Raw genomic sequence first — 27,033 nt, 5'->3', positions numbered from 1 at the left:
AGGTTTCGGGCAGTAGGGCCTTGGCTCTTGAGAACATGTTCTTTGTTATTTCTTGACTTTTGCGTCGGTAGAGTTCAAGAAGGTAATATTAATGAAGGTTCGTTATTGGTTATTCACGAAACTTTTCAAAACGCTTTCTTTGTTCTATATTGACAACTAAACAACGTACCGAAACAAATCTATCTAAACAAAACTGAAGAATAGCTTCTCTTGCTTTCTTTTTTAGATGTTCTATTTTTGTGCGGACGTTTACTTTTGCGTATCGTATCTTATTGGATGGTAGGTCTGTAATGCCTCGCCTGTGCTTGGGAATTGAATTGCAATCCGAGACGAAAATCCGTTTGACAATCGATCTAAGTACTTTCAATAGAATGCAGATTTTCCGTTAGAGACTTATGATGGGATGGGATCAAAGTTGAGCTATCAGTAACATAAAATTAGGTTGTGATTGTAAACTGATTTTGAAAAATTGTTCAACAAAAATCTCCTTCAGTGTGGACATCTTTGTACACGAATGCACTTGAAGACATCATCACACCGAGAGATTGAAGATTGTTGAATAATATTAATTCAAGTACGAGTTGACTCTTCAAATTGCTTACCAAAATAGGTTGTCTTCCAGCCTTATTGTGGGACTCAGATTGAGTAGAAAGACTCAAACTTGGGGCCCCATCAGAGTTCAATTTGTAGATGTGACGCTGAACGTAAGCCGAAACAAAATATTATAATGTAGTGTACAGCATAAAATGTTTAACGTTGGGTAGTTTTATTTTTTCGGGGGCTATGAACGCCCAACTTTAATGCATTATGGTGAGGATGCCATGATTCAAGACAATCATTTAATTTATGACCCATCCAGCAGTCCGTAGGATTATCTGTCATATTTGTTTGGACCTGAAATTCTTTTTTTGTACCTCTAAACAACCAAAAAGAATGAATGCAATAGGGAAATGTGTTTCATGCTCTCAGTCCAAGCTGGGCTTTAAATATCCAAATCTCTGTAGCCGTGGTTTCGCCGTCATACTATCGTCAGACATTTCTATCTTTAGAATGTACTCCCGCTGACCTTTGGAATTGTGTTATCTCTTTCCAGAACACGATTTGCTCCAGGATTTCCCGATGCCCAGTCCGGCTCGTCCAGCCTCCGTGCAGAAGAAAATCAAGGCCAGTGATGCCAAAAAGAAGGAGACAGGGACCAGCGATATGAGCCAATGGTTCAACCTGTTCGCTGACTTGGACCCTTTATCCAATCCAGATGCCATTGGCAAAACCACCAAGGAAGAGGACAAGAATTGTTACAGCTAAATGAAAACTACTATTTGATACAGGATTGGTTTGATTGTTTTCTCACAATATACAGTATATTAGTACACGCATACACTTGTAAGCGCTCCAAGGTCAGACAACGGCAAGAGATCTCTGTGTGTGTTTGTAGATCAGCAAATATGAATCAGCCAGTGTGGGAAGAGGGAAAGAACCCTTCCTCATGCATGAAACTCAAAGAATGAGTGGGAGTAGTGGGAAAGCGCTTGTAATTAACATTTGAAAACGAGCTAGTCATCACCGAAACTCTGAAGCATTCGCTAGCTTAGGACATTTTCCTTTGGCTTCCATTTATTGGACCAAACAAACAGGCACTGGGATTATGACCGTATGTATAGTGTACAGTACAGTATCCACGGCCACGGGGTTGAACATGTTCATGCGCGGAACTCGTGCTTGCCAGGTTCCAATAATGAATGCCTTCGGAGGTATTGAGTTAATGGAAATTCATTCGTTTTCAAGCCGTCTCTTCATGAGTGAACTAATAATGCTATGTTGGATAGATAACTTAAAGATAACCGTTTGTAACGGAAAACCGATTAGGCGCAGGCCGACAATGAAGCTTGACCTTAAGCACCTTATAGTGTAGTGGAGAATTGGACCAACTCCCAAGGATAGGATGGTCTCAAGACAAAGAGGGTGGATGTTGGACAAAAATATTAAGAATTGTTGCATTTTGGAATCCGAGCGATTGGGATCAATACAAGAGTAATCCTTTTGTGCAGCATTACCGTTATTTACAGTATTGGTGTTAGCATCTATTAAGTCTTGTCCCATTCTATTTTACCATCTATCATTGTTCGTTCACAGATTGCTGGAAAGGATACGTCTATTATGGAACATAGTAGTAGCTAAGTGAACAATTGGCTCATGCGAGGAAGCTTTCGACATTGAAGAATGTCACAGAGTTGTGTTTCGACTACAACCGTAACCAGATCATTCATTCATTTTGGCAAAACTGGCCCATCATTAAAACAGACGTAAATGATAAAGTAAGACTCTCCGAAAGATGTTTGTTATGTTATTGGAAGGGTATATGTACGTAGATAGTCTTGAAGTAGCCTGCTAATTGATTGTGACCGGATTTGCTTTTCTTTGAGGATCGACCATCCGAATCTACGATCAAATCAGTGATGACGCCTTCCTAAAAGAATGTTGAATGAAGACTGAGATCATGAAAAGTGAAGAGATCCCGAAATAATCCAACACCAACATCATCTAGGTTTTACAATTGTGATCAATTGTCGCCGATTTTCTCTCAGGTGAAGAACTCCCTTTCTACAAACCAAACAATCAATAACCTTTTGAAAAGGCGTAGATTTTTGTTTTGTTTATCACGGATGATCTACTTCCAAATGTCTGCTAGTGATGCAAATCAGGGCAGGCAGGTATTGCGGGTTGCAATGTGACCAGTCGATACCTTCGTCTTTCCCTCTGAATTTCAAACAAGATGTGCAAAAATAAACCGCCTGGAACATTGGATTGATATTGTGACAAATACTGTGACAAAGACATTCTCTTTCAGTATTTTAACCTTTGAAAAAATGGATGGGGCTCGGTTAGAGCTCTTGGTTGGGTTGACTGAGGACTGTAGCATGCCTTGGTCGTATGTCAACTCCCGGTGGCTGGCGGCGATGTTGATTTGATAAACATGATTTGACCAACATAGGTACATCTTTATCTCTGATCTTCATAAGGAGATGCGCTGGATTTCATTTGAGTTTTGGCTTTGATTTTCAGCCAACTGCTCCATTTCATCCTCGTCCAATATACGTACGCAGGTAGGTGAGGAGAAAGATATATATTTCATGACATAACGAGGCCAATAAACCAATACTAGAAAATGCTATCCTACCAGATGTAATGGCTAGATTTTATACTCCCCTACGTGTATGCGTTAACAACGTGTTTAACCAACAATTTGGTGCCTTGTATGGTAAGTCTTTAGACTACTGAACCCACGGCTTGTGACGACTAACATGTGATTCAAATGTAGATTTAGGCTTCCTGCACAGGGAACAGAGATCCCGGTGTTTTCATTGGTTCTGACCTTCAATCGGACATAATCAGTTGGATAAGTTTGATGCCATTTGGTGATTTGTTTGATGCAATTCAAGCAATCCTAACCCATTATACTACCTATATTACGTACAAAGTATGCACCATGGAGGGGGATAAAGATTAAATCCTTGGTTCTCGAAGTTGAAGAATGTGCGAAAAAAAGGCGAACCCATGAATCCTTCGAGACTATGCAAGTTTGACAGCTTGTCAAGTGGATGATGAGTTGTGGGGAAAATAATGTTTTGAAAAAGAACAAAGAAAGAGAAACTTCTATATGCGTGAAGTGAGTGCCGTGATGATGGTTTGAAACCAAAATGGAATGATCATGAACAAATGACAAGATCATTAAGGCTGATCAGATGTCTCCGATATGGCAGTTTCATTTTTGTTTCACAAAACCACACTTCTAAGAAGTTCCGCCCAAAGCGTCGTTGGTTCTGATTCAAAACCCACTCGACCCTAAGATTCGTATGATCTCCCACTGCTAGGCTCAGATTGCTGATCTTTAAATACTAAACCCCGCTTTTTTTTCGAATTAGGGTTTCGGTGTGGCCCTAGCCCAACGGCTAATTACTCAAATAATCTTCACTTTGGTTCGTGGTCCTCATTGAGCCCCTCTCAAATTGGCAATTGAAAGCATGCATAACTGACCACGGACTTAATTGCACGATGTTAAAAGTAGCAGTAATCAAAGCTTAAAAGTGATATCAAAACGTCAGGTCCAGCCCATTTGGATCTTGTATTTGGAGTGGTCATAGCGTTGTAGATATGTCACATTCTTCTTCTTACATTTCAATTCATCAAAACCCTAAATTGTGACCAATACTAACGGTCAATTTCAAAGTTAATGGGAATTTTACTTATGTTTAGGTCTTGATCGGTCTTTAATTTTCCTCTCCCTGCTTTAGAGTGAGCTAAACTATTTATTACAGCTCACCAACCGATTGTCACATACGCAGCATCACGCGCAAGCTGAGCTAAACGAGGCGCTCACTCTCGTTGCCGTTATTTCAAGGCTGGAAAGTCCTTCAAAGGCGTTTCTGAAAAGACCTTCGTCGTCGTCGTCATCGTCCTCCTTCCCTCTTCCCCCCTTCTTTCCTCTCGCTCCCTTGGTCCTTCCCTATTGTTGAATCCGCTGACTGACCGCATACCGAGTGTGTGCGTGCGGGTGTGGGTGTAGTATACCGTGGCTTGGCTACGTACTCGTATATGAATACATACATAGAATAGGTCGTCCACGAGTGCGAATGACAACAACGAAGAGTCCAAACAGTTGTAAGAAAACGGAACACTTGAAGAAGAGCTGGCGAGTGGACCTGGGAACAACCGGGAACAAGTTCTCAACCTGAGTGGCACTCGCTCGCTTTACGGGTGGATGGATGGATGGATGGATGACTGACGGACTGACTGACTGGCACAAAAAGGACAGGGAATGAGTAGGAGGAGGGCGAGAGAAAGAAAAATAGAGAGCCTTTCAGCCACGCTCCGTAGTAGCTTCTCAATGCGAGTCAAGGTAGGCTGAAGACGGTCCTAGTGCAATACATACATACAGTATATACATATACATTGACACATTGAAACCTTGAGCACGGTCCAAGCAGTTAGTAGCCAATGGTCCCATGCTATGACTAGTCTGGGTTCCGCAAATTCTTGCCTGCAATTTCTGACTCATCCGTGAAAAGACAGTGAGAATCGATACCATTCCAACTAAGTATGGGTGCATTGGAGCACAATGTGTTCTTCGGTGAGTGTGAGCCTGCTGACCTGAGAGGGTGAATCAAGATCCCGCTAATCTCAAACCACCCCTTTTCTCTTCCAGCTTTCTTGATGCAAGCTATGATCATAGCAGCCATTTTCGCTATAGCAATTTGTTGGCTCTCATGTGTGCGAAAGTACTTTAACATTCCGGTAAGTTCTTTTCCTCTCCTCAACGTTGATGTGTCCCGCGAACGCCGCAGATAACCCAAATCCGCTGTCTTCGTAGTGCCTTTTGGAAGATGAAGCCCAAGAGTCGGAGAGCAAGAAGAATTTCCCTCCTGATCTTCCACCCAATTACAATGATGCGGATCGATTCAGTCAGCTCGAAGTGAGTTCATCCTCATTTGCTGATTTCTAGAGTGATTATTGTGATACACTGACTTAGGCAGGCAAAGGGCAGTTCTTCATCGTTCAAGTCATTTGAGGGAACACGCCATTGAGTTCAATGACGTAGGTTGATGTCTTTCTTAACCGTGACGGAATCGTCAATTTTACGGGAAAGTAGGCACGTGAGTTATGGAAAACGTTTATGATGCGGATCGATTCAGTCAGCTCGAAGTGAGTTCATCCTCATTTGCTGATTTCTAGAGTGATTATTGTGATACACTGACTTAGGCAGGCAAAGGGCAGTTCTTCATCGTTCAAGTCATTTGAGGGAACACGCCATTGAGTTCAATGACGTAGGTTAATGTCTTTCTTAACCGTGACGGAATCGTCAATTTTACGGGAAAGTTGGCACGTGAGTTATGGAAAACGTTTATTTGAAAACACATCAAAACGAACTCATCGTTTATTAATCCACGCAATAACACACACCATCTTGAGCTCCGACAGGTAGCGTTCAGTAGGTCTGAAAGTTTCTGGACTACCTGCGATGTGAGCAATAGGCTTTCTTCGAAAACATTTTCCCGTTTGTTAAATATGCTTGTACGTACCATTGGACAGACATTCTTCATGGATTTGAGGAATGGATTTCTTTTGGTTCTTTTTGGGCCAATGCGTTTACCTTGTGTACAAGTTAGTTTTCAATTAGGAGACCTTGTCATAGTGGGTGAGTAGTGCTGCAGAAAATTAAGAATAAAGTAAGAGTTTAGGCCCCAAAACGAGTCTGTCTGTTATTCAAAAATTCTTTGAAAAAATGAGGTAGATAGGGGTATTTCTAAAAGTCTTAAATCCGCAGACCACTATATTCAGATCCTATTTTGTTTCAGAGCATGAATAAAGCATTGAGAATAGATGTTTAATAATCCAAAAATAAGTCACAATTTATAATCAAATGGTCCTTTTCCCCTTAACTTAGTTTACAAATATTATGCCAACATCCAATACATTTGTTTTTGCCATAATGCAATTTGCTTGATTAAATATTCTAGGCAAAGAGTTTTCAAGTGAAATATAAATATATATCAAATCTGATGTATGAGAAATTCAAACAGTAAACTAGTTCATGAAGTTTTTTTTAATCCTTGTTGTGAGATATGTACATGTATCAAAGGATATTTTTTGTAAATACATGCATAAATTTAATATCACTTATCATTGATTTCCGACCCATTTTGGGGTTAGGAGTCATCAAGATCAGTTCAAATTGTTGATTTTTCGTATGCGCATAATTTCTCGCGCCTTATTTTGTTTCTTTTTCATTTACTTGCCATTCTCGGGTTTATTTGCCAATTTGTCTAACATTTTGCCTACTTTAATTGGACATTTTTGGGGCTTAAACAGGCTTTAAATTTGGACAGCTATCCCAGACAACAAGAGGAGACATTGACATATGAATATAACGTGGATTCATTCTTTTAAACAATGACCTGGCGTACTTGAAGAATTTGAAAAAGTCGTACTTAATAAATTAAGATTGTTTCGCAAGAGAAACAAGCCATACGGACCAATTTCTCAGAGCAAAAATGTCCCCGGGTTGCTTGGCAATGAGGATAAGAGCGAGACCAGTCGTAGATTGCGCCATGAACAACTGGAATATGGACTTGGTGGGATACTAAGTTGGAGAACTAACATTTCGAAATCAAATCACCGCATTGCATTCTTCCTCAAATGAGAATGAGTCTAGGTTGTTAAAACTTAAAATTTCTATGTTTAGCTCAGTCAAATGACCGAGTCATAGGTAATGCCTCCTTCAAGGTCTACAACATAACTCTACACAAAATGATTGATCTAGCTCAATTCTGGTAATTCATTTGACAGGGTATATAACTTTTGATCTCGTTGTTCGATCAAACTGAAATTTAAACAAAGCAATTGCAGAGACAAGCGGTTAGTCTCATTTGAGGAAAAACAACAACAATACGTTAGCTCACTGCTCAAATTTTAATTCGCGACCTTAGTGTCCTCGTCCATATTCCAGTCGTTCATGATCGAGTTAAGATATTCAAAATCTCTCCAAATTCGGAACCAAGGCTTGCATGAAGGTTATAATATTATAATAATCTGCCCAAATGAATACAGTTTGGTTTGAATCCCAATTGAGCGAGACATTTTCAATTCTAGATGAGTCCGGCAGATGTCTTGTACCCACCTCCCGCCTACAGTGAATTAAGCTTACCCGCCCTTTTTGAGGGCGGCCTCACACTGGACTCGTCGACTCGTCGGCATTCGGCTCCGGGTCAACCCGGCGGACGGTTCGAGGACGCGGAGTCGCTCAATACCACGCGGGACGAATACGTCCATCGGAACAGCATTGCCGTGATAAGCGACCATAACGAACCTTGCGGACTGGTTCAAGCCCCGGAATCCCTCAGTCCCACGTCAAATTCTTCCTCTCTCCCGACCAAATGGCTCCGTCCTCTGCTGAGCCGGGTGAGGCAAGAGCGCAAAACCAGTTTGCCTCGAAAACAAACGGACCACGTGTACGTGCCCGCCGGGTTCGACCGTAGTCGCAGCGGTGACGGTTTCGTCTCCGTCGACCTTCAACACCCTCTGGCCTTTCAAAACTCCGCCCTCCAAGTGTCGAGCCCTGAATCCATCGAGGATGTTCGTGGCTCGAATCGGCGGGCCTCCGTCGCTCTGGCTTCCACGGACAGGAGCCCCCCATCCGTGAGGAAAAATCAAGTTCGAGCCACGCGATCGGTGGGATCGTTGCGGTCGGGCACGAGTGCGGATGCGGGTGCGGGTGAAGACCCTATCGGCGTGTCTTGGCTGGTAGATGGGCACCCAGCCCCGTTGAATACGGTGGTGGTGACGATACACGGTCAAGACGAGTCTCCTGAAGCAAACGGATTTGGGGGCGTGTCTCTGCCACCCATTGTCGTCACTGACAGCGATCCGTATCATCACATTGAGAGCAGCTCGTGATCTATTGCCCATTGCTCACATTTATCTAAGATTGAAAGTACTTCTTCATCTGAGAACTTTTCGAGCCTAACACTCTGGTTGTTTTTTTCGGCATTGGATTGCCGTCGTTGATTACAAATTGAAAAAAAATCGTCGTCATTATTGCTTTGCCGTTTAGAGGGACAGTAAAATAGTGTAGATCTTTTACTTCTGCACTTGGGCTGGGTCTCCGAACTCAGTAAAAGATCCATAAAATATATAAAATATATATCGCTCTTCTTCCACAAGACAGACTATTGCATATATATATAACTGTTGCAGTCTTAATATGCTCTCACTCTCTCAATGGGAAATATGTTGGGAACTCCGAATGGGTGTCATCTATCAAGCCTGACGAATGGTCTGAATGGCTTCAATCGCTTCAATTGCTCCTGAACAATGGTACTTGCTTCCATTGTCATCATTGGCTATTGGTTTTGAGTTCAGAGTTGTTGTCCTGGGCCTTGGGTCAATCAACATTTACCGTACTCGACAAGCTTATTCCATCTTGATTAACTTGAGCCTAAAATGGAAATGTGAGCAAAATCATCCGTCTCATCACCACCTCCCTGTCCAGCCTTCTTTTAGGAGTGAATCAGTCACGCTTCAAAAGAGGGACTTTCACGTTCAATTTTGAATGGGAATTTCCCGAAACCAACAACAATAACAATAGCGCGTTGATGGGAGCAAATATCAATTGAATCTTGGATGGTCTGTGGTTGACCAAAAAAAGAACAAAACAACAAAAAAAAAACCTAACCACCAACCCTGTTGTCTCCTTGGAACGGACAGGATTCTCAGAATTTGAAGCCTCGATGATAAATGACACTCCACCTATGAATGGAATAAGTTATCGACTATCTATCGCTCGCGGCTTTTTATTGTATTTCATACAAGGAACAACAAATCGACACCCTGTGTCAGTGGAATTGAAAGTCATGATTAATCATTCCGGTCTGCGGGTAGGTAGGTGGTGCTCTTAAGCATTCACCTCGCGAAAACAGCATTTTCATCATTGGCACCCATTTTCGTGATGCGCGATCACTTCCTACCCCAATGGAGGAGCATCTCCTAATAGGCGATCAGGTCTAAGATTTATTGACATGCCAGCATCCCCCGAATGGCTGCATTTTCCTCTCACCCCATACGCTTAATCGAAAGCATTCCCTGATTACTGGAAGCTATTGTTGGCACTTGAAGCTGCACTATTGAATGTAACTGAGGCACCTTGTTTTCATCATCTACATACGTGCGGTATTCCTCATACTTCTCCCGCCTTGCTTTTGAACAGCACCACTTGCTTTCCTTTTTTCTTTCTTTCTTTCTTTCCTTTCTTTCCTTCTTTTCTCTCTGTCTCGCCCTTGGAAATTAAAGCCGCCAGGAATAGCAGGTCTCTGGAAAACTCATGTGTCACTCTAAAGGACCAATTCCCCAGGATCATCAAAATTCGAGTCCATTTTCATTCAGATCCCAGGACGTGGCCCAGACGTTTATCGATTCCAAGAGTATAACTACTACCTTAAGGAGAATGGCGAGTCAAGCATGGAAATAAGCGTTGGTCTGTTGACTGGTGAGTGCCTAATTATCTCGAAAATCATCCAAGTGTCCAATACTTGAAGGTTACAAGCAAAAAACTACTATGCAAGGGAGGCAGGGCCAAACATACTATTTTACATATTTCTACTACATCACTGATGATGTCCATTACTTTGGTTGGTTGGACGGATAGCACGTGTGAATCTGTTTCATCGGTCGAATTGACATTTCATTTGGACACCATTTTCCTTTAACGACTCGCAACTAGGGTGTAGTCTCAGTTCGACTGGCAATTAAACGACCATTTACCATTTTTTGCGGCATTGAGTCGTTAGGTAAACGTGTACATTTCAAACACCACTCATTGGCTTGCCTGTTCGATAATCAAGGATTTCTTTGATCCTCCACAGGCATTAAGCACTGTCAGTCGATGTTTCGGCGGTGGCTTGTTGCATCATCCCCACTCTACATACTGTAAATACATAACATTTCTTACTCTCCGTTTCGTTGGCCGTCCCACAAAGCAGTTTTTTTTGCCTCAATGGCTCGAAACTGCGCAGACCTACTACAACAAATGGCTGAACTACTTTTGTACGTACATAGAACGTAGTATGGTGAATGGCTCCAGGTGCTCTGATTCTCATATTAATTGAACAAAGCTACTCTGTAGGTACAATCTCGGACAGACTCACTCAACAGCTTCATCCTCATCTGATAGGACGAAGTCATCATCACCCGTTTCCATTGTCCCGTGGAAATTGTTGTCCTTTTATCTGAAAAGAGGCATCATGTCATGCTTAAGATGCTGAAACGGGGGCCAAATCTGGCCAAACCAGTGCACAGTACACGTACCTCATAGTAGTATACCTACAACACGTTCTCACGTACACACACTCACACACTCACACACTCACAAGGCTCGCATTATACACTGAGTGTGTCTCACATACAGACTGATCGTGTGCCATCCATCCACCGGAGAACCTACCGAACTCGTACTGTTCACTATAAAACACAGAGTTGGTTGTTAGCTGCCTAAATGTGAGGTAGAGGCGAGGCGAGGCGATCATCATCATCATCATCATCATCATTTCTGTCATCATCCGAGTGATTCGACCCCAGTCACTCACCAGTCACTAATTCACATGAGATCTTCTTGAGGTTCTTCAGTACGTGCTTCCTTCCACCAGACCATATCAGTGTCATGTGACAACAACCTGATTTCAAACGGCAGCCAGGGGGTTCATCTGGGCGTTCTCCTGGACTACTAGGCTACTACTACTACTACTACTACACGTCTAGTGGACACACATATGAACGAACATACGTGTGTGCGAGCAAAGCCAATGTGTTGCACAGCTTGCAGGAGGAAAAGCGTTTTTTCTGGAGTAGGAGGTGAAGCCGGCAACCCAGTTGCAAAACGAAACGTAATGTAATACAATACGTAATCCGTTGAGTGTGTGTGTGTGTGTGTGTGTGTGTTTTGTTTGAGACAGAAAAGTGTCAAAAGAACTTCACGTTTTTGTTCTTGGCGACAAAGACGAGGAGGCTCCCGNCGAACTCGTAGTGTTCACTATAAAACACAGAGTTGGTTGTTAGCTGCCTAAATGTGAGGTAGAGGCGAGGCGAGGCGATCATCATCATCATTTCTGTCATCATCCGAGTGATTCGACCCCAGTCACTCACCAGTCACTAATTCACATGAGATCTTCTTGAGGTTCTTCAGTACGTGCTTCCTTCCACCAGACCATATCAGTGTCATGTGACAACAACCTGATTTCAAACGGCAGCCAGGGGGTTCATCTGGGCGTTCTCCTGGACTACTAGGCTACTACTACTACTACTACTACTACACGTCTAGTGGACACACATATGAACGAACATACGTGTGTGCGAGCAAAGCCAATGTGTTGCACAGCTTGCAGGAGGAAAAGCGTTTTTTCTGGAGTAGGAGGTGAAGCCGGCAACCCAGTTGCAAAACGAAACGTAATGTAATACAATACGTAATCCGTTGAGTGTGTGTGTGTGTGTGTGTGTGTGTTTTGTTTGAGACAGAAAAGTGTCAAAAGAACTTCACGTTTTTGTTCTTGGCGACAAAGACGAGGAGGCTCCCGGAGTATCAAGGTCCAAGGAGTTCCCACTGAAACGTTTTTGTGCCCAAAATATTCGCACACCCTTTACTTGCCCTGCCTGCATAGGGGTGAGGGGAGGCCACGAGGACGACTACGACGAGGAGGAGGGTGCAAATGAGCTCCTATTGGATCTAAGTTGATCGGACCCCGATTTCGTGATTGAACTCGTCCGCCAGACCGGCGGGCTTGAATCTCGAGAACGAGAACCGAAATCTCCCGAGTGCCCCTTTTGGATTGGTACACATTCATTCGTTCGTTCGTCCATTCAGTGACTTCCCAAGACAGGACCAACATATCTCGCTACACACCTCGCTTCACAAGTACTAACTTAGGTGTGCACATCCCTACTGCTCCATCCAAGTAGCTCTAGTAGCCTTTGCCACGGACGGACGGACGGACGGACGGACGGACTGTTGTACGTACGCACGTAGTATGTACGTATGAATCGGGAATGCATGGCATGCACGAAGAAGAGGACACCGCCTCCTTCCTCGTTGTCGACTTGAAAAGCCGTACACAAGTTCAGAGGGCGAGGTAGTTGGTTGGTTGGTTGGTTGGTTGTTGGCTAGTTGGTTAGTTAGGTAACCAGCCATATTAGTCCACCATCGAGGAGGCAGACTAGTTGTGGTCTTTTTTTTTTGAAGACGTTGAAGAGGCACATGAAGAAATAATTTTGGACTCATTTCAAGGTTCCGTGTTCTCCCTTCCAGACCCATCAACATTCAGCTACCCTCTGTTGCCATTGCTACTCTACTCGTTCTGTTTTGGGGATACGTACCAACAGTACATGTACCACCAACGCACAGATAGAGGAATAGATACGTGAACTCAAGCCGGAAATTCCATGTCAGTATGGCGGATTGGACCCTCAAGAATATCTACTTCTTGAGTCTCATGTCATTGGGCTACATCGTGGGAGAAATCGCTCATTTTCTCATCAACACATCCACCCGTGCCGTGGCCCAAGACATCCACTACGGAGATCAGGCGTGTTTTCGCAATTTGACCGTCAATGTCTCGGAGAACTCGAATGTCACTTCGTGTAAAGATTTGGACCAACAAGAGGACTGTGTCCAGCATGATCATTGCTCGTGGGATTACAATGGCCTTGGATTGCAATATCAGATCTTGGCCGGACCCAGTTTCATCGCTGTGTTCACCATCTGTTGCGTGATCATTGGCATCACTTCGGACAACTTTGTCAAAGTCGGACGAAATCGAATCATGGCCGTGGGAGTCTTGGTCTTCAGTCTCAGTTGCTTTCTCATGGGATTTTCCAATTCCTACTGGCAACTGGTGCTTCTTCGTATGGGCATTGCAGCGGGTAAGCATCTAGCATCTAGCATCTAGCATCTAGCATGAAGTATCAAGCATGGACGTTCTTCATTTGGCCGATTTGTGTACAATAGTGCATCTCGGTCTCGTCGTTTTACATCCTGATATCCTATCACGTAAAACCGTTTCATTTCCCTTTAGAAAAAGTCGAAAAAGACTGGGATGAGATTTTATTTTGGGGGGGCCGTGGTACTATTCCTGAAGGTGATAGAATAGTCCGGGGTGCGTTTTTCTGGTATTAACATTTAAAGGTTAGCCAGAACCATCTCCTTGTCGATGAGCGGATCAGATTCCAACTCATCTCGATTTGAAGATGAAGAAGAGGACACATAACTTTACGAGATCGAACGCTTGTCCCAGCAACAAATCCAACAGGAAAATTGTCCCCATTTCCAAGGATTTTGAACTTGTAGGCTCTTTGAGGGGGGAGCTCGATTCCGTCTTATGCTACCTCAGAGTGATTGAGAGATCAAGGCCTAGTTTCTAGTAAGAGTACGATTGAAATTCGAAGCCTTTGAAAGCGAGGTTAAAACTGCGTCTTCAGTTCAACTTGTTCGAAGGCCTTATTACTTTATAATTGAGCCAGAAATGTGTACTTCATCACGAATTGTATCACAATAAGTTCGGAAAGTCATGACCATGATAAGTGAGAGATATGGCTGGTCGAAGTTGTTACGCAATAAACGAGTACATAACCACCGAAAACCACTGATGTGTTCCATCGGGTGGAAACGTCGAGATGATGGAGCTCATTTGTTGCCTTGAATTGCCATTCTCAAACTCAATTTAAAGCAAAAAAAAACCACGCCATCATCATTGACTGTACTGAATAACATTTTGATTGTTTTATGCCTTGGTTGACAAAGCATTATTGCCGACTCGAGTCGTTTTCACATTGTCGTAGTTTTGTTTATGACAACAGAAGCTCCACCAGCAAATCATTGATCAATAGTCTTGTCAATTTCGAACACATCGAAGCATTCTGCTTTGGAAGAGCAGCTGAATTTCGTTGGCGAATAGGCCATGTCCGGCCAAACTACTTTTTTTCTTTCATTGCATTGAATTGTCTCAATTGTCGAGAGGAGGAAGCTTGAGATGAACTCTGCTCAACAATTGTGAACATGACCTTCCAGACCTCTTCTGGTTGGGGCAAGCCATTGAAGTTCTTGTCGATTTAGCTCGCTCGTCAAAATGATGTTGGAAGTATGTGGAATTGACGGTCCACGCCAGAGACCTGTAATTATAACCGTAGCTTCCAAATTGGGAGCAAGCATATGTTAGATCCCTTGAGCAATCACTGATCAATCGCCTCAATGTGTCGTATCTGGATTACCAAATCTAATGCGTCTGCCTAATATAGTACGTAGTGTAGTGCTGTAGATGAGACAATGTACGTACCAGGAGATCATCAGCCATGTCGTCAGATAACCCAGCCAAACTCATCTTAAGGCCCTTCATTTGTTTCAAAATACGTAGACATTCTTCTGCCAAACACTGACGAATTAATTCTCCTTATCTGCAAGAGTAATGAAAAACTAATGATGATCTAACTCAGATTCTTAAGCTGATTATCCTCCAATTAGCACAAAAAATGCACTGCATGGCCAGATCCTGATGGCAATATGTGGAGTGTAGTGATGTAAATAAATGAGTATGAGGGTTGATGAATTTCAATTTAGAGCTGTCACACATGTCGGCCAAAGACGGTTGGAAGATTCTTCTCATTTTGATGATTTACTATTTTAGACTGACAGTTCTTTAAAATGAGACCAAAACCACCATGTTTCGACCCACTTGACTAAAGGATAGGAGTAACATTTGTAGGCAGAGAAGTTCGTGAATGAAGACCGAAGACACATTGCCAGTATGAATCGTTCATAAATGCCCCCCCCTTGTTTTAACCTTTCAGAATGTGAACTTTATGCATTTCACTTGAGATTTTGAATCAGTAAATGAAGCTCAGTCAAAGACGAGGTAGCACATATTGATACTTGAAATCAATTCTCAGAACAGATCGCATGAGCTGCAGGTTCTTTACCGGGCACTTTACCATGCAATGCTCCTTGTGGGATTTCAAAGGAATCAATTACATTGAAAGTTTACCGAGCAATCAATAAGGATGATCATGAAGTTTGGCCGCACTCAATGAGATCAGAGGAGAAAAATGATGGTGGTCCAACAAATCACCAATTGACAGAGCCAGGATTTTTTTTCTTAATCAATGAAGAACAGACTCTGCCGTAATGTGCAGATTTTTTTCCAAATATCTACAACCTTTAAATGGCAATAGGAAAGATTGCTATTTGACTAAATGAGTAGACTCTGACGATTGCGACGGACGGGGAGAATTTGCAGCATCTGAAGCGAAATGATTTTCTTAGTTCGTAGAGACATACTTTCTATTCGATCATATCAGCTCATATTCAAGTTCATTCTAGCATGAATTTCTTTTCAGGCTAAGGCTGGAAGTGAAACCTTTCACGTCTTCAGTGAAGTTAGATCATTGCAAGTACGTTTAATTATTCCATTGAGAGAAGACAGCCAATTCTATGAGCACGACAGGATTGCATAATCGATGATTTCTCAAACCCATTCTACATAAATGAGAGATCCGTTATAATTGATACTCTAGTCGCGAGTTTTCAATTGTGTTCTTCAATTTTGTTAACCTCGCGGTATCACTGTATCAGAGATGCCAGCGGCAAGATAATTATTATCTTCCCAAAAAGGGAAAATCCTGTCATGTAGTAGAATGATGATAATGATGATGAAGTCTGCGCACAGAATGAAGGAAGTTCGAACATGGCACACAATCACGTTACTCTATGACCGTAAAGTTTTTATTCCTTGTTTATCCCTGCAGTAATTGAGGAATGAACATGACGATGTCAGTCTGTGTATTTCTCAAGCAACAATTTGATCGTCGTGGTTTTTTATTCAATTACTAATTCAAATTCAGCGAAACATCGAAACTGCAAGGAGTTGGTAGTTATGGAGCATGATTAACAATAGACGAAGATTTCCTTTACGATTTTGGTAAATCTATTGATCTATTGCATTGAGCAAGTAAAAATTGCATCTATTGTAAGGAATGAAATTCTCTGTAAGTCATGGTGCGTCATAATTTATAAAATATTTGGTCGTGCAAACGGTTTAAATCAGCCTCTCTAGGGCACCCTTGAATGAAAGACTGGTCTGGGATCGTTAACAAAAACCGATCTAAGTCACGTTTGAAACTTAGCAATGGGTCATCTACTAATGCATGGAATCGTCTAAGAGAGCACGGCAGCAAGTTGTACAAAGCTGGGGCTCACTTTAAGACAAAAGAAGATTTTAAGCCCCCCCACCATCTTTTTATCCTACGCTGAACACCGTATAATCTCTATGATTCGAGGCGTTCCCAATAGCTTATTTCAGACATCCCGTCAATATATCTCGTGAAACTCTTTTGTACTTGTTCAATTGGGGAAGCATATTCAAGATGTGTGGCTGGACTATTGATTTGTGCAAGGTGTGGGATATCTGGGTCTAGGAATTACCAAGACAATCGCCTCGTTTTCACATTAAGATTACAATTCGGTTATCACTTCGGGCTTGGTGTTTTTGACAGTGTGAAGTGATACAAAATCTAGAATTAAATTTAACAATGAAGATGAAATGATTCATGGGTTAGTGATCAGTTGGCAGAATGAACCTTGAAGACAATTTTCGATTATCACATCACCTCAACCGCATCTTTGGAGACATTTTATACGTCTGATTGGAAATCAAGCAGGATTTTTTTAAAACGGTCATCTCAGTTTTAATACAAATATTTTCTTTTTAATAGAAGGCCCTACTCAATCAATAGACCTAAGACAGATATTGGGAAGGTCCATATGGGAGTCTTTGTAGAGTTCTTGCGTTTGTCTAGAACACAATAGACTACTGCTCTTTGAATTCAATGTTAACGACCGATTGGAGCCGATTTGGCTTTCATAAGAACCCCAGAATAGGGTTTTTTTTCTTTTACAAGCAATAGCTAAAGGTCACCATTTATGTTAATCAATGTCTATTACTATTTCAAGACAATGATGATAGTGAGCCTGCCTAATTCATAAAAACCCAAGGCATTCATAGCTATATGAGTCGGATGAGACTCAAACGGAACGATTTCAAGTTATTTCAAAATGTAGGTACAGTTATCCGAGAAATTCATTCAGTACGACATTCCATTCCAGGTGAATCAGTGTGCCGACCGGTCTCTGGGAGTTTGATTACCGACATCTTTAGCAAGGGCGCCCGTGGATTAGCTAATGGTATATTGTCCTGGGGCGTGTACTACGGTTACGGCTTGGCTTTTGTCATCGGAATCTATGTGACTCAAGCCGATATTCTGTCGTACGGATGGAGGGCCTCCTATGTGCTCTCGGCCTTGCCAGGATTCGTTCTCAGCATTTTGCTCTTCCTTACCGTGTCTGACCCCAAGAAGGACGAAGACAACGACTCCTTGGAAGCACTCAACACCGCTTCGAGTCCGGAAACTTTGGCCACACCGGACGAGGAGGAGAAGAGCTTTTTGGCCTATTTGAAGATATTGGCTCGCTCTCTTTGCTCTCCCACCATTGTCCTTTTACTGATCGGAGCCTGTTTCCGTCACACTGCCGGATATTGTTGGGCCTACAACACGAGGCCCTACTTTCAGACCTACTATCCCAACTTTAACCTCGGGCTTTGGATCTTTGCCTGCTCCGTGGGTGGAGGTTCGTTCGGAGTGTTCTTCGGAGGATATTTTTCCGACAAAATTGTGAGCAACCACTCATTGGCCTTGCTAAGGCCCCATGTACACATATATGCATTCAGTGTTTGAACCGAGTTTTGATTGGCGTTTTTCAGGTGACACGATTGGGACTTCATTCCAGGCTATGGGTCTTGGCCGGATTTACCGCTTGTTCAGTTCCCTTTGCCATGGAACTCTTTACTTCAAGGTAAGTTTACCGACTTGTCAGCCTCAAAGTTAGGCAAAAATTGCCACTTAAAAAACACATATATGTACTTGAACCAAAACACCCCAAAGCAATTAGAGGCGAGTGCGGTCCTAGAAATAGCGTCAGATAAACAGGGAAGAAATCTGCTTCTCGAAATAGCAAGCGCTTGACGCAGTTCAACAGTATTTTTAGTTCGCCAGATTCTCATGAGCTACGCAGTTAGCTAGCTGACTCGATTCCCGTATTTGCCTACCGTAAAGGCCCGTGATGTTTGGACCAACTAGAAATCGATTTAGGTGCAATTTAGAGAGGGGACGTGTTGTAAAGGTTTTTTTTTTTTTTTTTTTTTTTTTTTTTGGTTTGCGCTGTTTCCTAGATTACGAGAGAGGTCCCCGATTCGAATCCTCTCCCCAACCTTTCTCTTAAGAAAATTTTTAGATGGCAATCACACCCACAGACTGGGAACCATATTGATAAGGACTTTGAGATTGCCTATAGGGAAAAAATGAAACGATTTGATGGCCGATGTCGCTGGTCGGGCGAGGTGTATCCGTCCTCCAATCCTAGCACCCACCAGTAAAAGAATTCCAGATATCTCAAGCTACATGAGTCAACTATGTTCGAAAACACGCGCTAATCGGCGCTTCATCGGCCGTTTTTAATTATGCCATATCCTTCTTCAATCTAAATCACCGTGCTGTTGTAACGCTTTGGATTTAATGTCCTTGGTACCACAAGGTGCTATTAGAAAGGAAATGCGGTAAATTTGGCAATCTGAAAACTTTTGAAGCCAGTTTTGAGATTGGTGACATATTACGGACACTTTCTTCTCATGGCCTAATTTAGGTAATGGGCGAAAACTACTAAACATTCCTATTAAAGCAGTCTTAAGTGCAAGAGATGCAAAAAAATATTTCTTGGATTGGGAGAGAACATCAACGAGCTCCTTGATAATACAATATTTGCCAACCCATAGAGCATTTCTTGGGAGCTTGAATTGGGAGCTTGAAACCGATTTTTTCCTCAAAAATTAAATTTACAAACATTTCATGTTCTTTGTCTTGTCGCCGAAAAAGACGTCTTCTGAGGTTTATGAGGAATATCATTTTACTCTAATCTAGATTTAAAAAAATCACCTATAGCACACTCAAGATATCCCCGTACATATTTCTTGGCAAAATAAGCACTTTCTTGAGAATCATATGTTTACTTATATATTCACTTCATTTAATACTTGAAATTTTAGCAAAATATATTCAGGAGATGTTTTTTCTCCAATGTTTGACAACCCGCTAACGATAAGTGTAAAACTAGTTAAAATGGACGAAGGTTATCGCCTATGTACAGGGTGGTCTCGAACTCGCGTTCAATTTTTCATGCTCACGTTTCTACTTGGGGCTCGTAGTTTGTCCGTTTCAGAGAGAAAATGGTAACGCAATTATGGGTCATATGAAGACTGAAGATAGAATAAAGATATACGAACACTTCGTCAATGACTTCTGCTTGTTTTGATTGCTTAAGACAATGCCATTGTCGGACGCGTGGAAATGGCCACCCCATGGTTATTAACATAACTTCAATTGATGCAGCACTACAATATACTATTGAAATGCTTGCGATTGACAATTTTTTTTTTCATGACAATACTCTTTCTTACACATTGTGTTATCGAGTGGCATTATCAATGACCGTTAAATAATTTTGTACTTTTTCATTGAAATTGTATTAAACTGTATCATATAGTTTTTGACCTTTACTTGACTCGAACCTTTGAACGAAATTTATGTATGAAATTTATATTTATAGTCATATGATACGACTTTGCAATATGCAATTGGTCTTTAGTTGCAAGTTTGATTGTAACTATTCAAAACAGGGCTGTGACAACAGAAAGAGCTTCCGGTCAATCTGTCCTTTTCACGCGCTCTTTTTATACCAGGGCTCTCATCAGCCAGGGCAAAACAGTCCAACCAAGTTTAAAAGTTTGCTACATTGGTTGATTGATTTCAGGACTGGTTTTTTGTGTTAAAAAGATTATACTTTTCAAATTTTCTTTTTTTTAAAGCTAATATTGCCCCATAAGCGTGAGCATCGTTTTCCTCAGGTTCTGGATAAGATGCTTCTTGTTTTCTTCAGTATTCAGAGTTGAAATAACTGTATTTTAAAGCGATTTTGATGCTGCAGTGTTTGTTCTAAATGAAAAACCGTATTTTCAACACTTTGCATGATCATGGTTTAATGTGGTAGATATTTGGTCTATGGAATGAGGGATGAAGTCATAATCTATCAAATGAAGATGAATAAATGCTTTCAATAGGTCCAAGGTCAAAAAACCTGATCGAGTTAACAATAGCGTTTTTGTCTATCTGAACTTATACAGTATGATTTGACACGACATTGAGGTTCTTGTCCCCAAGCTTTTAGGAAAAATAGTAAAAATGTTAACAAATTTCAGCTAAGGCGAGTAATTCGCAGAGGTGAGATGAAAAACACGCTCACGAAACCTTCTTTAACAAGATTAGGGGATGAAATTGATGAGCATATTTTGATGAGCACATTTTGATGGCTTTCCTCCTGCTCGTACGTCAAATGCCGTTTCATTATGAAGCATGGTCAAACTGCAATGCCTCTAGACAATAAGATAGGCCAGAGAGACCTAGGGTAGGCAGATGAAAGAATGCGTAATATTTATCGTGAAATATTTCATCACAGAAATTGGAACAAGAAGTAAGAAGCCCTGCCAAAGGAGAAAGGAATCAAGCTCCTTGTTTTTCCTTTTTGCCCATCGTGGCATGATATTTATTTGTAAAATCATGGTATTCTCATTAGATTTTGGATTTCTATGTTTTCTTTTGACAACACCATGGGGTCAAGCGTCAAGATCCCGAATCCTGTTTGATGTGTCCAAATGTTCCTGATGCGCAACATAACTTCTCATTTTCTTTTTATTTTCTAGCCCCCATTCGCATTCATCAGTTTGATACTATACTATTTCTGCGCTGAGACCTGGTTCGCCATCCTGTTCACCGTTATCATTGAAGTGTGCCCAACTGAGGTGAAATCTGCCATGATCGGTGTGTTCCTTTTTATCATGAACAATATTGGCGGTAATCTACCCGTGATTGTGGACCCTCTGGCCAAGAGCATGGGCTACAGAGAGGCAATCTATTTCGTTTGGCCTGGATGTGTTGGCATTAGCTCGGTGATGTTTTTCGTGGCGAGCATTCCTCTGTGGCGTCAAGCTCGCCTCTCCCAGTTGTGATTGTGATTCGTCAATGCGTTAATTTGCGAGTCTGTAGTATATGTGATAAATGTCAGGCCATTCCTCCAGTCCCACCGAGCCTTTCGTAGGCGAAAATTTGATTTGAGTCAATAAATTATGAGATCTATGAGAGACATTGTGTGGGTTTTTATTAAATATACACAGGAACGGAGGCGTGTTTCCAAGCATATTGCAAGAGTTGTGTCAAGAATCTCTGTATGTATTGCAACTAAGATCTAAGTTTCTTTTTTTCGTTAGTACATGTCATAATGGCACTGAAGTTAATGGGCCACCGAGAGACATGATCCAGGCCGCATTGTGTCGCCCGTTTGTCGGCGTCTCTGATTTTGCATTCAAATATCTAGCTACTACTCTTTATCCTCGAGCGCGAAATTTGTCGTTCACTTCCAGGGTCACTCTGCGTCCATCTGGTAAGACAAATTTGTTCGTGTTGTAATCGTAGTAACCGACTTTCTTGGGCTTTGATGCTGTGGACTTGGACGACCTGCGGTTGAACACCTCACGGGTCTGAGGATTGCAGGGAATCCCATTTTGATAAGAAAACTCGCGGATCTTTCCTTGAGGGTCAATGTATCCGTATCTACAAGCAAAGAAACGGGAGAAGGAGAATAATGGTAAGCGTCTAAACTTTTCAATGGCAAGCATGTTCTCTTTGAGTGTACCATTTCAGCATTGGAGCTCCCTTTTGTTGATTCCCACTACCATTGCACTTTTAATCATCTTGGCGCTAATGTTTGAGTGGTCAAAACAATAAACAATACCTGAGATGCCTTTGAAAGTCCCTTACCTTCCACGTGTAACACAATCAGCACCAATCGTCTCTTCCTTGAAAGACCCATCCGTGGACTTGTATCCCCAGGTGATGCTGCCATCGGGGTTCTGATGCCTGTACCGATCTTCTACTGTCACTCTTTCCCCAGAAGATTGAGCGGGTTTCGTCACCTGGAACTTGTTGGGTAAGGCATTACTCCTGACTGTATTCTCCAAGAAGCTGTTAGTGGGGACCACTCGCGTCACGGTTTGAGGTTCATCACTGAATGTGGTGGGAACAAATTCAGTGGGTTGGGTGGGTTGAGGTGGTTGGGACGCTAAGGTTGTGGGTGGGTCAATTTTCACCAAGGGCACCACAATGGACTCTTTCAAAATATCCCTGGCAATTTGAGCAGGGTCGTTCAAACGCTGCTGGATGCCAGGCCTTACATTTGGGATCGTGATCTCATCAGGCAGTTTGTTGTCACTGAAGACGATTGAGTTGGTGAAAGTAAGAGGCTGAAAGCGGGAGCTTTGGCGACTCGGGGTGGGCGGGGAACTAGCCGAATTCGTTGGTTTTGTGGGATCTGATGAAGGAACGAGCCTGAGAGACTCGGTTGGTTCCGCTTGCAAGGTGAACAATGGAACAAAAGGTAAAGCACGGGAGGGTTGAGTTGACCGAGGAGCCTCTACCTCTGCCTCTTGTTGTTGTTGTTGTTGTTGTTGGTTTTCTTCTTCTTCTGGCACTTCTTCCACTTGGGGTGTGACCTTGATCTGTCGAGGAATGAACTCATTCACTTGTTTAATTTTAGGAATGTCAACAAATCCATCCTCGGGATCGGTCAAATCTTCCTCTTGACTAGAGATGTCAACACGGCCGCCAGTGAATTGCGTTCGTCCACTAGTGAAATCAATTCGTCGTCTTGGAGCTGTGCCGGTCAGTACCGTGTTTTCCCCTTCAGCCGTTTGTTCGGGTTCGGGTACGGGGATTCTCCTTGGACCAGTGCCTGATAATAAACGTCTGGGATTGGTCCTGAAGGTGCGGCGCGGTGCAGTTTGGAACCGACGTCGTGGAGGAGCAGAGGTTTCGGGTTGGGTGGCTGTGGTAGGGGGGAGATCTTCGGTGGGCTGCGGCTCAAGGACATCTGGTTGAATTTGGATGACTTGACGGGCAGTTGAGGGTACGGTTTGGCTGGCAGTGGTAGTTGTGGTGTCTGCGGTGGGTTGAGGTTCCGTTGCAGCAGGTTGGATTCGAATGATTTGTCGGGCAGTAGGAGGCAGGACTCTCTGATTAGTTGTGGTTTCTGGTATTTGCGGCTCAGCGGTAGCTGGAACAGGTGTCTCAGGCTGAAGACGTCTTCTCACGGCATTTGGATTCCTTCGACGGCTCACCACACGTCTTCTGGGCGAAGTGGGTTCACTTGCAACCTGTTGAGGTTGGAGGCGTCGCCTGGGTTTTTCAGGAATTCGGCGGCGTCCAAAAATAGCCGGTTGAACGGGTTGGGCTGGAGTTGGTGGAGAGGTGACACTCTCAGGGGACTCAGTTTCACTTGCTACAGTGACAAAGATGGAGGCCTCTTTCGTTGTGACTTCAGGTTCAATCTCGGTGGTGGTGTCAACCTCAGGTTCGTACGTTGTATATTCCGGTGTTGTCGTAATAAACACGGATGTTCCACTTGAGGTGGTAGATGTGGGCGTCGTTATTGTGGTAGTGGTGACGGTGGTCACTCTTGAACCTCTACCTCGGACTCCCAAAACGCTGGAGGTGGGTCTGATCCTTCTTAGAAAGGGGGATGTTCGACGATTGTTTAAGAGTGGTCGTGAGGCTGGAACTCGAGGGGAGGAAGTGGGAGATTCGTCAGTGCTCTCGATTTCTTCAGTTGGGAGAACATCGGTAGGTTCAACACTGGCCACTGTGGTAGAGGTGGCAACTGAGGAAAGTCTTGGCCGGGGACGGAAACGGCGTCGGGGCGCAAACAAAGATCGAGAGGTGGTGGTCATGGTCTCATCAGTGGCTTTCACTTCGCCCTCGTTGTCATCAGAAATTTCATTGCTTTGTGGGTCCTCATCATCGTTCTCGGGAACTTCAATGGTTATGGTATTTTGCGCAATGTCTTCTCCCGAGGCTTCATCGGATTTCTGGCTCTCAGCAGTGGTTGACATCGGCAACGATTCCGACTCCAACTCCGACTTCGATTCAGATTGAGTAGCAACCCGAGATCGGGAAGCAAATATATTTGGCCTCGCTCTGGGCTGGAATCGAGTCCTCAGCCTTTTAGGGGCGAATAGACTAGATGAGGCATCATCGTCTTGACCATTTTCCGCTTCGGTTTCTGTCCCCTGGTTCGCTGATGTCAAAACTGAGGGCCGGGTTCTGGGCAAGAAGGTGGGTCGATTGCGATTTCTCAATCGAAACCTTTGGCGCAAAGGAACCGGCTCAGGTTCTGTTGTAGAAAGAGGGGCTGGAGGCGTGGTGGCTAAAACCTCAACAGGAGGCAAGGGAATGTCTCTCTCCGATGTCTCGACAGTGGCTGCCTTGAGAAGCTCTTGGATCAGTTCAGGGTCTTTGATGACTAATTCCTCTTCTAGGGTTTGTTGGGCGCCGACCAATCCGAGAATGATCGCCAATGCGACCTGAAAAGAAAGAGAGAGATTAAGATTTCTTTAGAGGTCAGTCTCATTTCATTCACTTTTTCTTTTGTACTCTAGTAACACTGCTAAGTGAAGGACAAGATGATACAAATACGAGACAAGTATGACAATCCTATCCTCGGATCATGATGCGAAATTTGCATTCATCTTGGCTTTGAAAGGGAGTTGTTTCTATTGATACTGTCACTGTCCACGTTAAGGCATTTGATGCTTGGGATCGTATGTGTTATTGCAGGTGAAAACATTTTGTCCCGTCACTTCACTTTTTTCTCTTTTGAGATGAACAGAAAAAAGTCAGACCGAGTTTTGGCTACGAGAATTGTTTATCTGGATGTAATTTCTCTTACAGCTGAAATAAAACCAGGACCAACCACTTTTCATTTTTACCGAGTCACTCTTGTGAATTTGATCCTATTTGCTCTGGAAATTAGTGCTCAAAGCTCGATGTAATCAAGTGAAATATCTTCCTCGCTGTAGGAGCCGTAAATATAACAATATGCATTTTAATATACAAAACAAAATTCAAAATATATCTTAACACTTGAAAGGGCACAAACATAGCCGCCAAGTATGGTGACGTTTATGATGCCGTATTTTGAGTTGTCTGTCATCTCGTCTCATAAGTTGACCGCATCCTGCCATCATTATTCCTTAATCATCCTCATCATACTCGAATACGTAACGTGCGTGCCAGTATTCCCTCCATCGTCTTCTTTCGCTTTGCTTGGTCAGCGGCTCATTAGCCCTGACACTCCATTATTTCATTTCAGGTCCTGGAGGGCAACCAGAACCTCCGATAAAGAAGAAAAAAAACATGAACGAGAGACGAGTTGAACTTGTGTTGCCAAAGGTGAGCAACATTTTGTTCTAAGGTCAAATGGTTTGTGTTGAAATCCAGTTTAGTGCCCATGGACGTCGAGATGTTGCTCCGGTTAGGCCGAAGGGCATGGCAGTGATTCTGTCTCGTCCCACATTGGGTTGCCTGCCACTCTTACTATTAGCACTACTACTAGTACTACCTTTACCCCTGCTCCAGCAATGAAACTGCTCCGTCGCAAAACACAATAGAATTGACCCTTCAAGCCATCTTCGCCGGTAGCGATAAGATATGGATTAGTGGACTTGTGATGAACGATGCGCGGTGTACATACAGAATAAGGGTACAGTTTATACAAAGGGGCAAGTGTCTGGACTCTTGGAGTGTCTCAAGAGTCATCCGTTTGTTTGTGCCCTCCTCTCAAAATTGGCCAGTTGTACTAAGGTAGAGGAAGACGGCTGCCAGTGGTATTCTTTTCGACCATATTTTCAATCCTCGTAACATGCCTTGGTCAAGTCATGGAATTCGGTGCTGAATTCGGATGGGTGGTACAATCAACGCAAGCATTTGTCACTTCCCATTGATTAGTGTATCGTTAAATTCTGGTTTCCTATCCGACTTCCTCCTCTCGGGGAGTATGCTTCACATTGCTACTTTTATCAACAAGTAGTCACGAAACATAGAGCTCTGAAAAGTGAAAAATTGCCTAAAATATGCCAAATATTTGTCACCAATCAAAGACATGCTAAATACACACTTTTCCCCAAGCCAATCCCCCCCCCCTCCCTCCTCCCCCCCGCGGAATAACACCAGATATAAAGTCACTAGAATTAGTGTTTAAGAGTCAGGTTATCGAGACATGGCGTTGGATTATCGTCTCAAAATTTGATGCTAGAAGTTAGCCAAATTCTTTTTTTATATAGAGATTCAACGATTTAACGTTTAACCGTCCGACATAAAAACCGCAACCAATATGAAACGTAAGCCGGTGGGGAAACAATGGCTGAGGTTTGGGAACATTCTTTTATGAATTCTCAATTTTCTCAGAGTTTGATGGTCATGTTATTAGTGTTGGTTATTACTTCAAACTCG

The 27,033-nt window shown here is 42.9% G+C and overlaps 4 protein-coding genes and 1 long non-coding RNA gene across 5 annotated transcripts in view; 3 read left to right on the top strand and 2 right to left on the bottom strand.

Annotated features, from left to right (window-relative positions):
- LOC131885369 (islet cell autoantigen 1-like) overlaps positions 1 to 1,376 on the top strand; it is a 5,192-nt gene extending 3,816 nt beyond the window's left edge. The window contains exon 6 of the mRNA XM_059233399.1: positions 1,094 to 1,376. Within this exon, the coding sequence (XP_059089382.1) occupies positions 1,094 to 1,305 (212 nt within the window). The 3' untranslated portion in view covers positions 1,306 to 1,376. The remainder of the gene's footprint in view (positions 1 to 1,093) is intronic.
- Positions 1,377 to 4,709: 3,333 nt separating this feature from the next.
- Positions 4,710 to 8,600, top strand: LOC131884739 (uncharacterized). The gene is made up of 4 exons (XM_059232605.1): positions 4,710 to 5,128; positions 5,204 to 5,292; positions 5,369 to 5,470; positions 7,648 to 8,600. The coding sequence occupies exons 1-4, from the start codon at positions 5,098 to 5,100 to the stop codon at positions 8,449 to 8,451; spliced, it is 1,026 nt and encodes a 341-aa protein (XP_059088588.1). The 5' UTR covers positions 4,710 to 5,097; the 3' UTR covers positions 8,452 to 8,600.
- Positions 8,601 to 8,680: 80 nt separating this feature from the next.
- Positions 8,681 to 11,244, bottom strand: LOC131884740 (uncharacterized). Its single transcript, XR_009373752.1, has 5 exons — positions 11,136 to 11,244; positions 10,858 to 11,010; positions 10,605 to 10,778; positions 10,315 to 10,477; positions 8,681 to 8,992 (listed from the first exon to the last, which is right to left on the bottom strand). It is a non-coding gene; the product is annotated as an uncharacterized LOC131884740 (long non-coding RNA).
- A 753-nt stretch (positions 11,245 to 11,997) lies between these two features.
- On the top strand, positions 11,998 to 21,833 carry LOC131884738 (probable galactarate/D-glucarate transporter GarP). Its single transcript, XM_059232604.1, is given in 6 exon segments — positions 11,998 to 12,552; positions 12,848 to 13,461; positions 17,693 to 18,258; positions 18,348 to 18,417; positions 18,420 to 18,439; positions 21,396 to 21,833. Coding segments are annotated over 5 exon segments (1,434 nt in total). The 5' UTR covers positions 11,998 to 12,552; positions 12,848 to 12,989; the 3' UTR covers positions 21,702 to 21,833.
- LOC131884737 (mucin-2-like) overlaps positions 21,834 to 27,033 on the bottom strand; it is a 9,590-nt gene continuing 4,390 nt past the window's right edge. The window contains exons 2-3 of the mRNA XM_059232602.1: positions 22,510 to 25,106; positions 21,834 to 22,302 (exon numbers count right to left, since the gene is read on the bottom strand). Of these exons, the coding sequence (XP_059088585.1) occupies positions 22,077 to 22,302; positions 22,510 to 25,106 (2,823 nt within the window). The 3' untranslated portion in view covers positions 21,834 to 22,076. The remainder of the gene's footprint in view (positions 22,303 to 22,509; positions 25,107 to 27,033) is intronic.

This window comes from Tigriopus californicus, chromosome 8, assembly GCF_007210705.1.
Source record: "Tigriopus californicus strain San Diego chromosome 8, Tcal_SD_v2.1, whole genome shotgun sequence".
NCBI classification, from domain to species: Eukaryota; Metazoa; Arthropoda; class Copepoda; order Harpacticoida; family Harpacticidae; genus Tigriopus; species Tigriopus californicus.
Note: the sequence above shows the minus strand (reverse complement) of the source record. Positions and strands in the feature narration are given on the sequence as shown.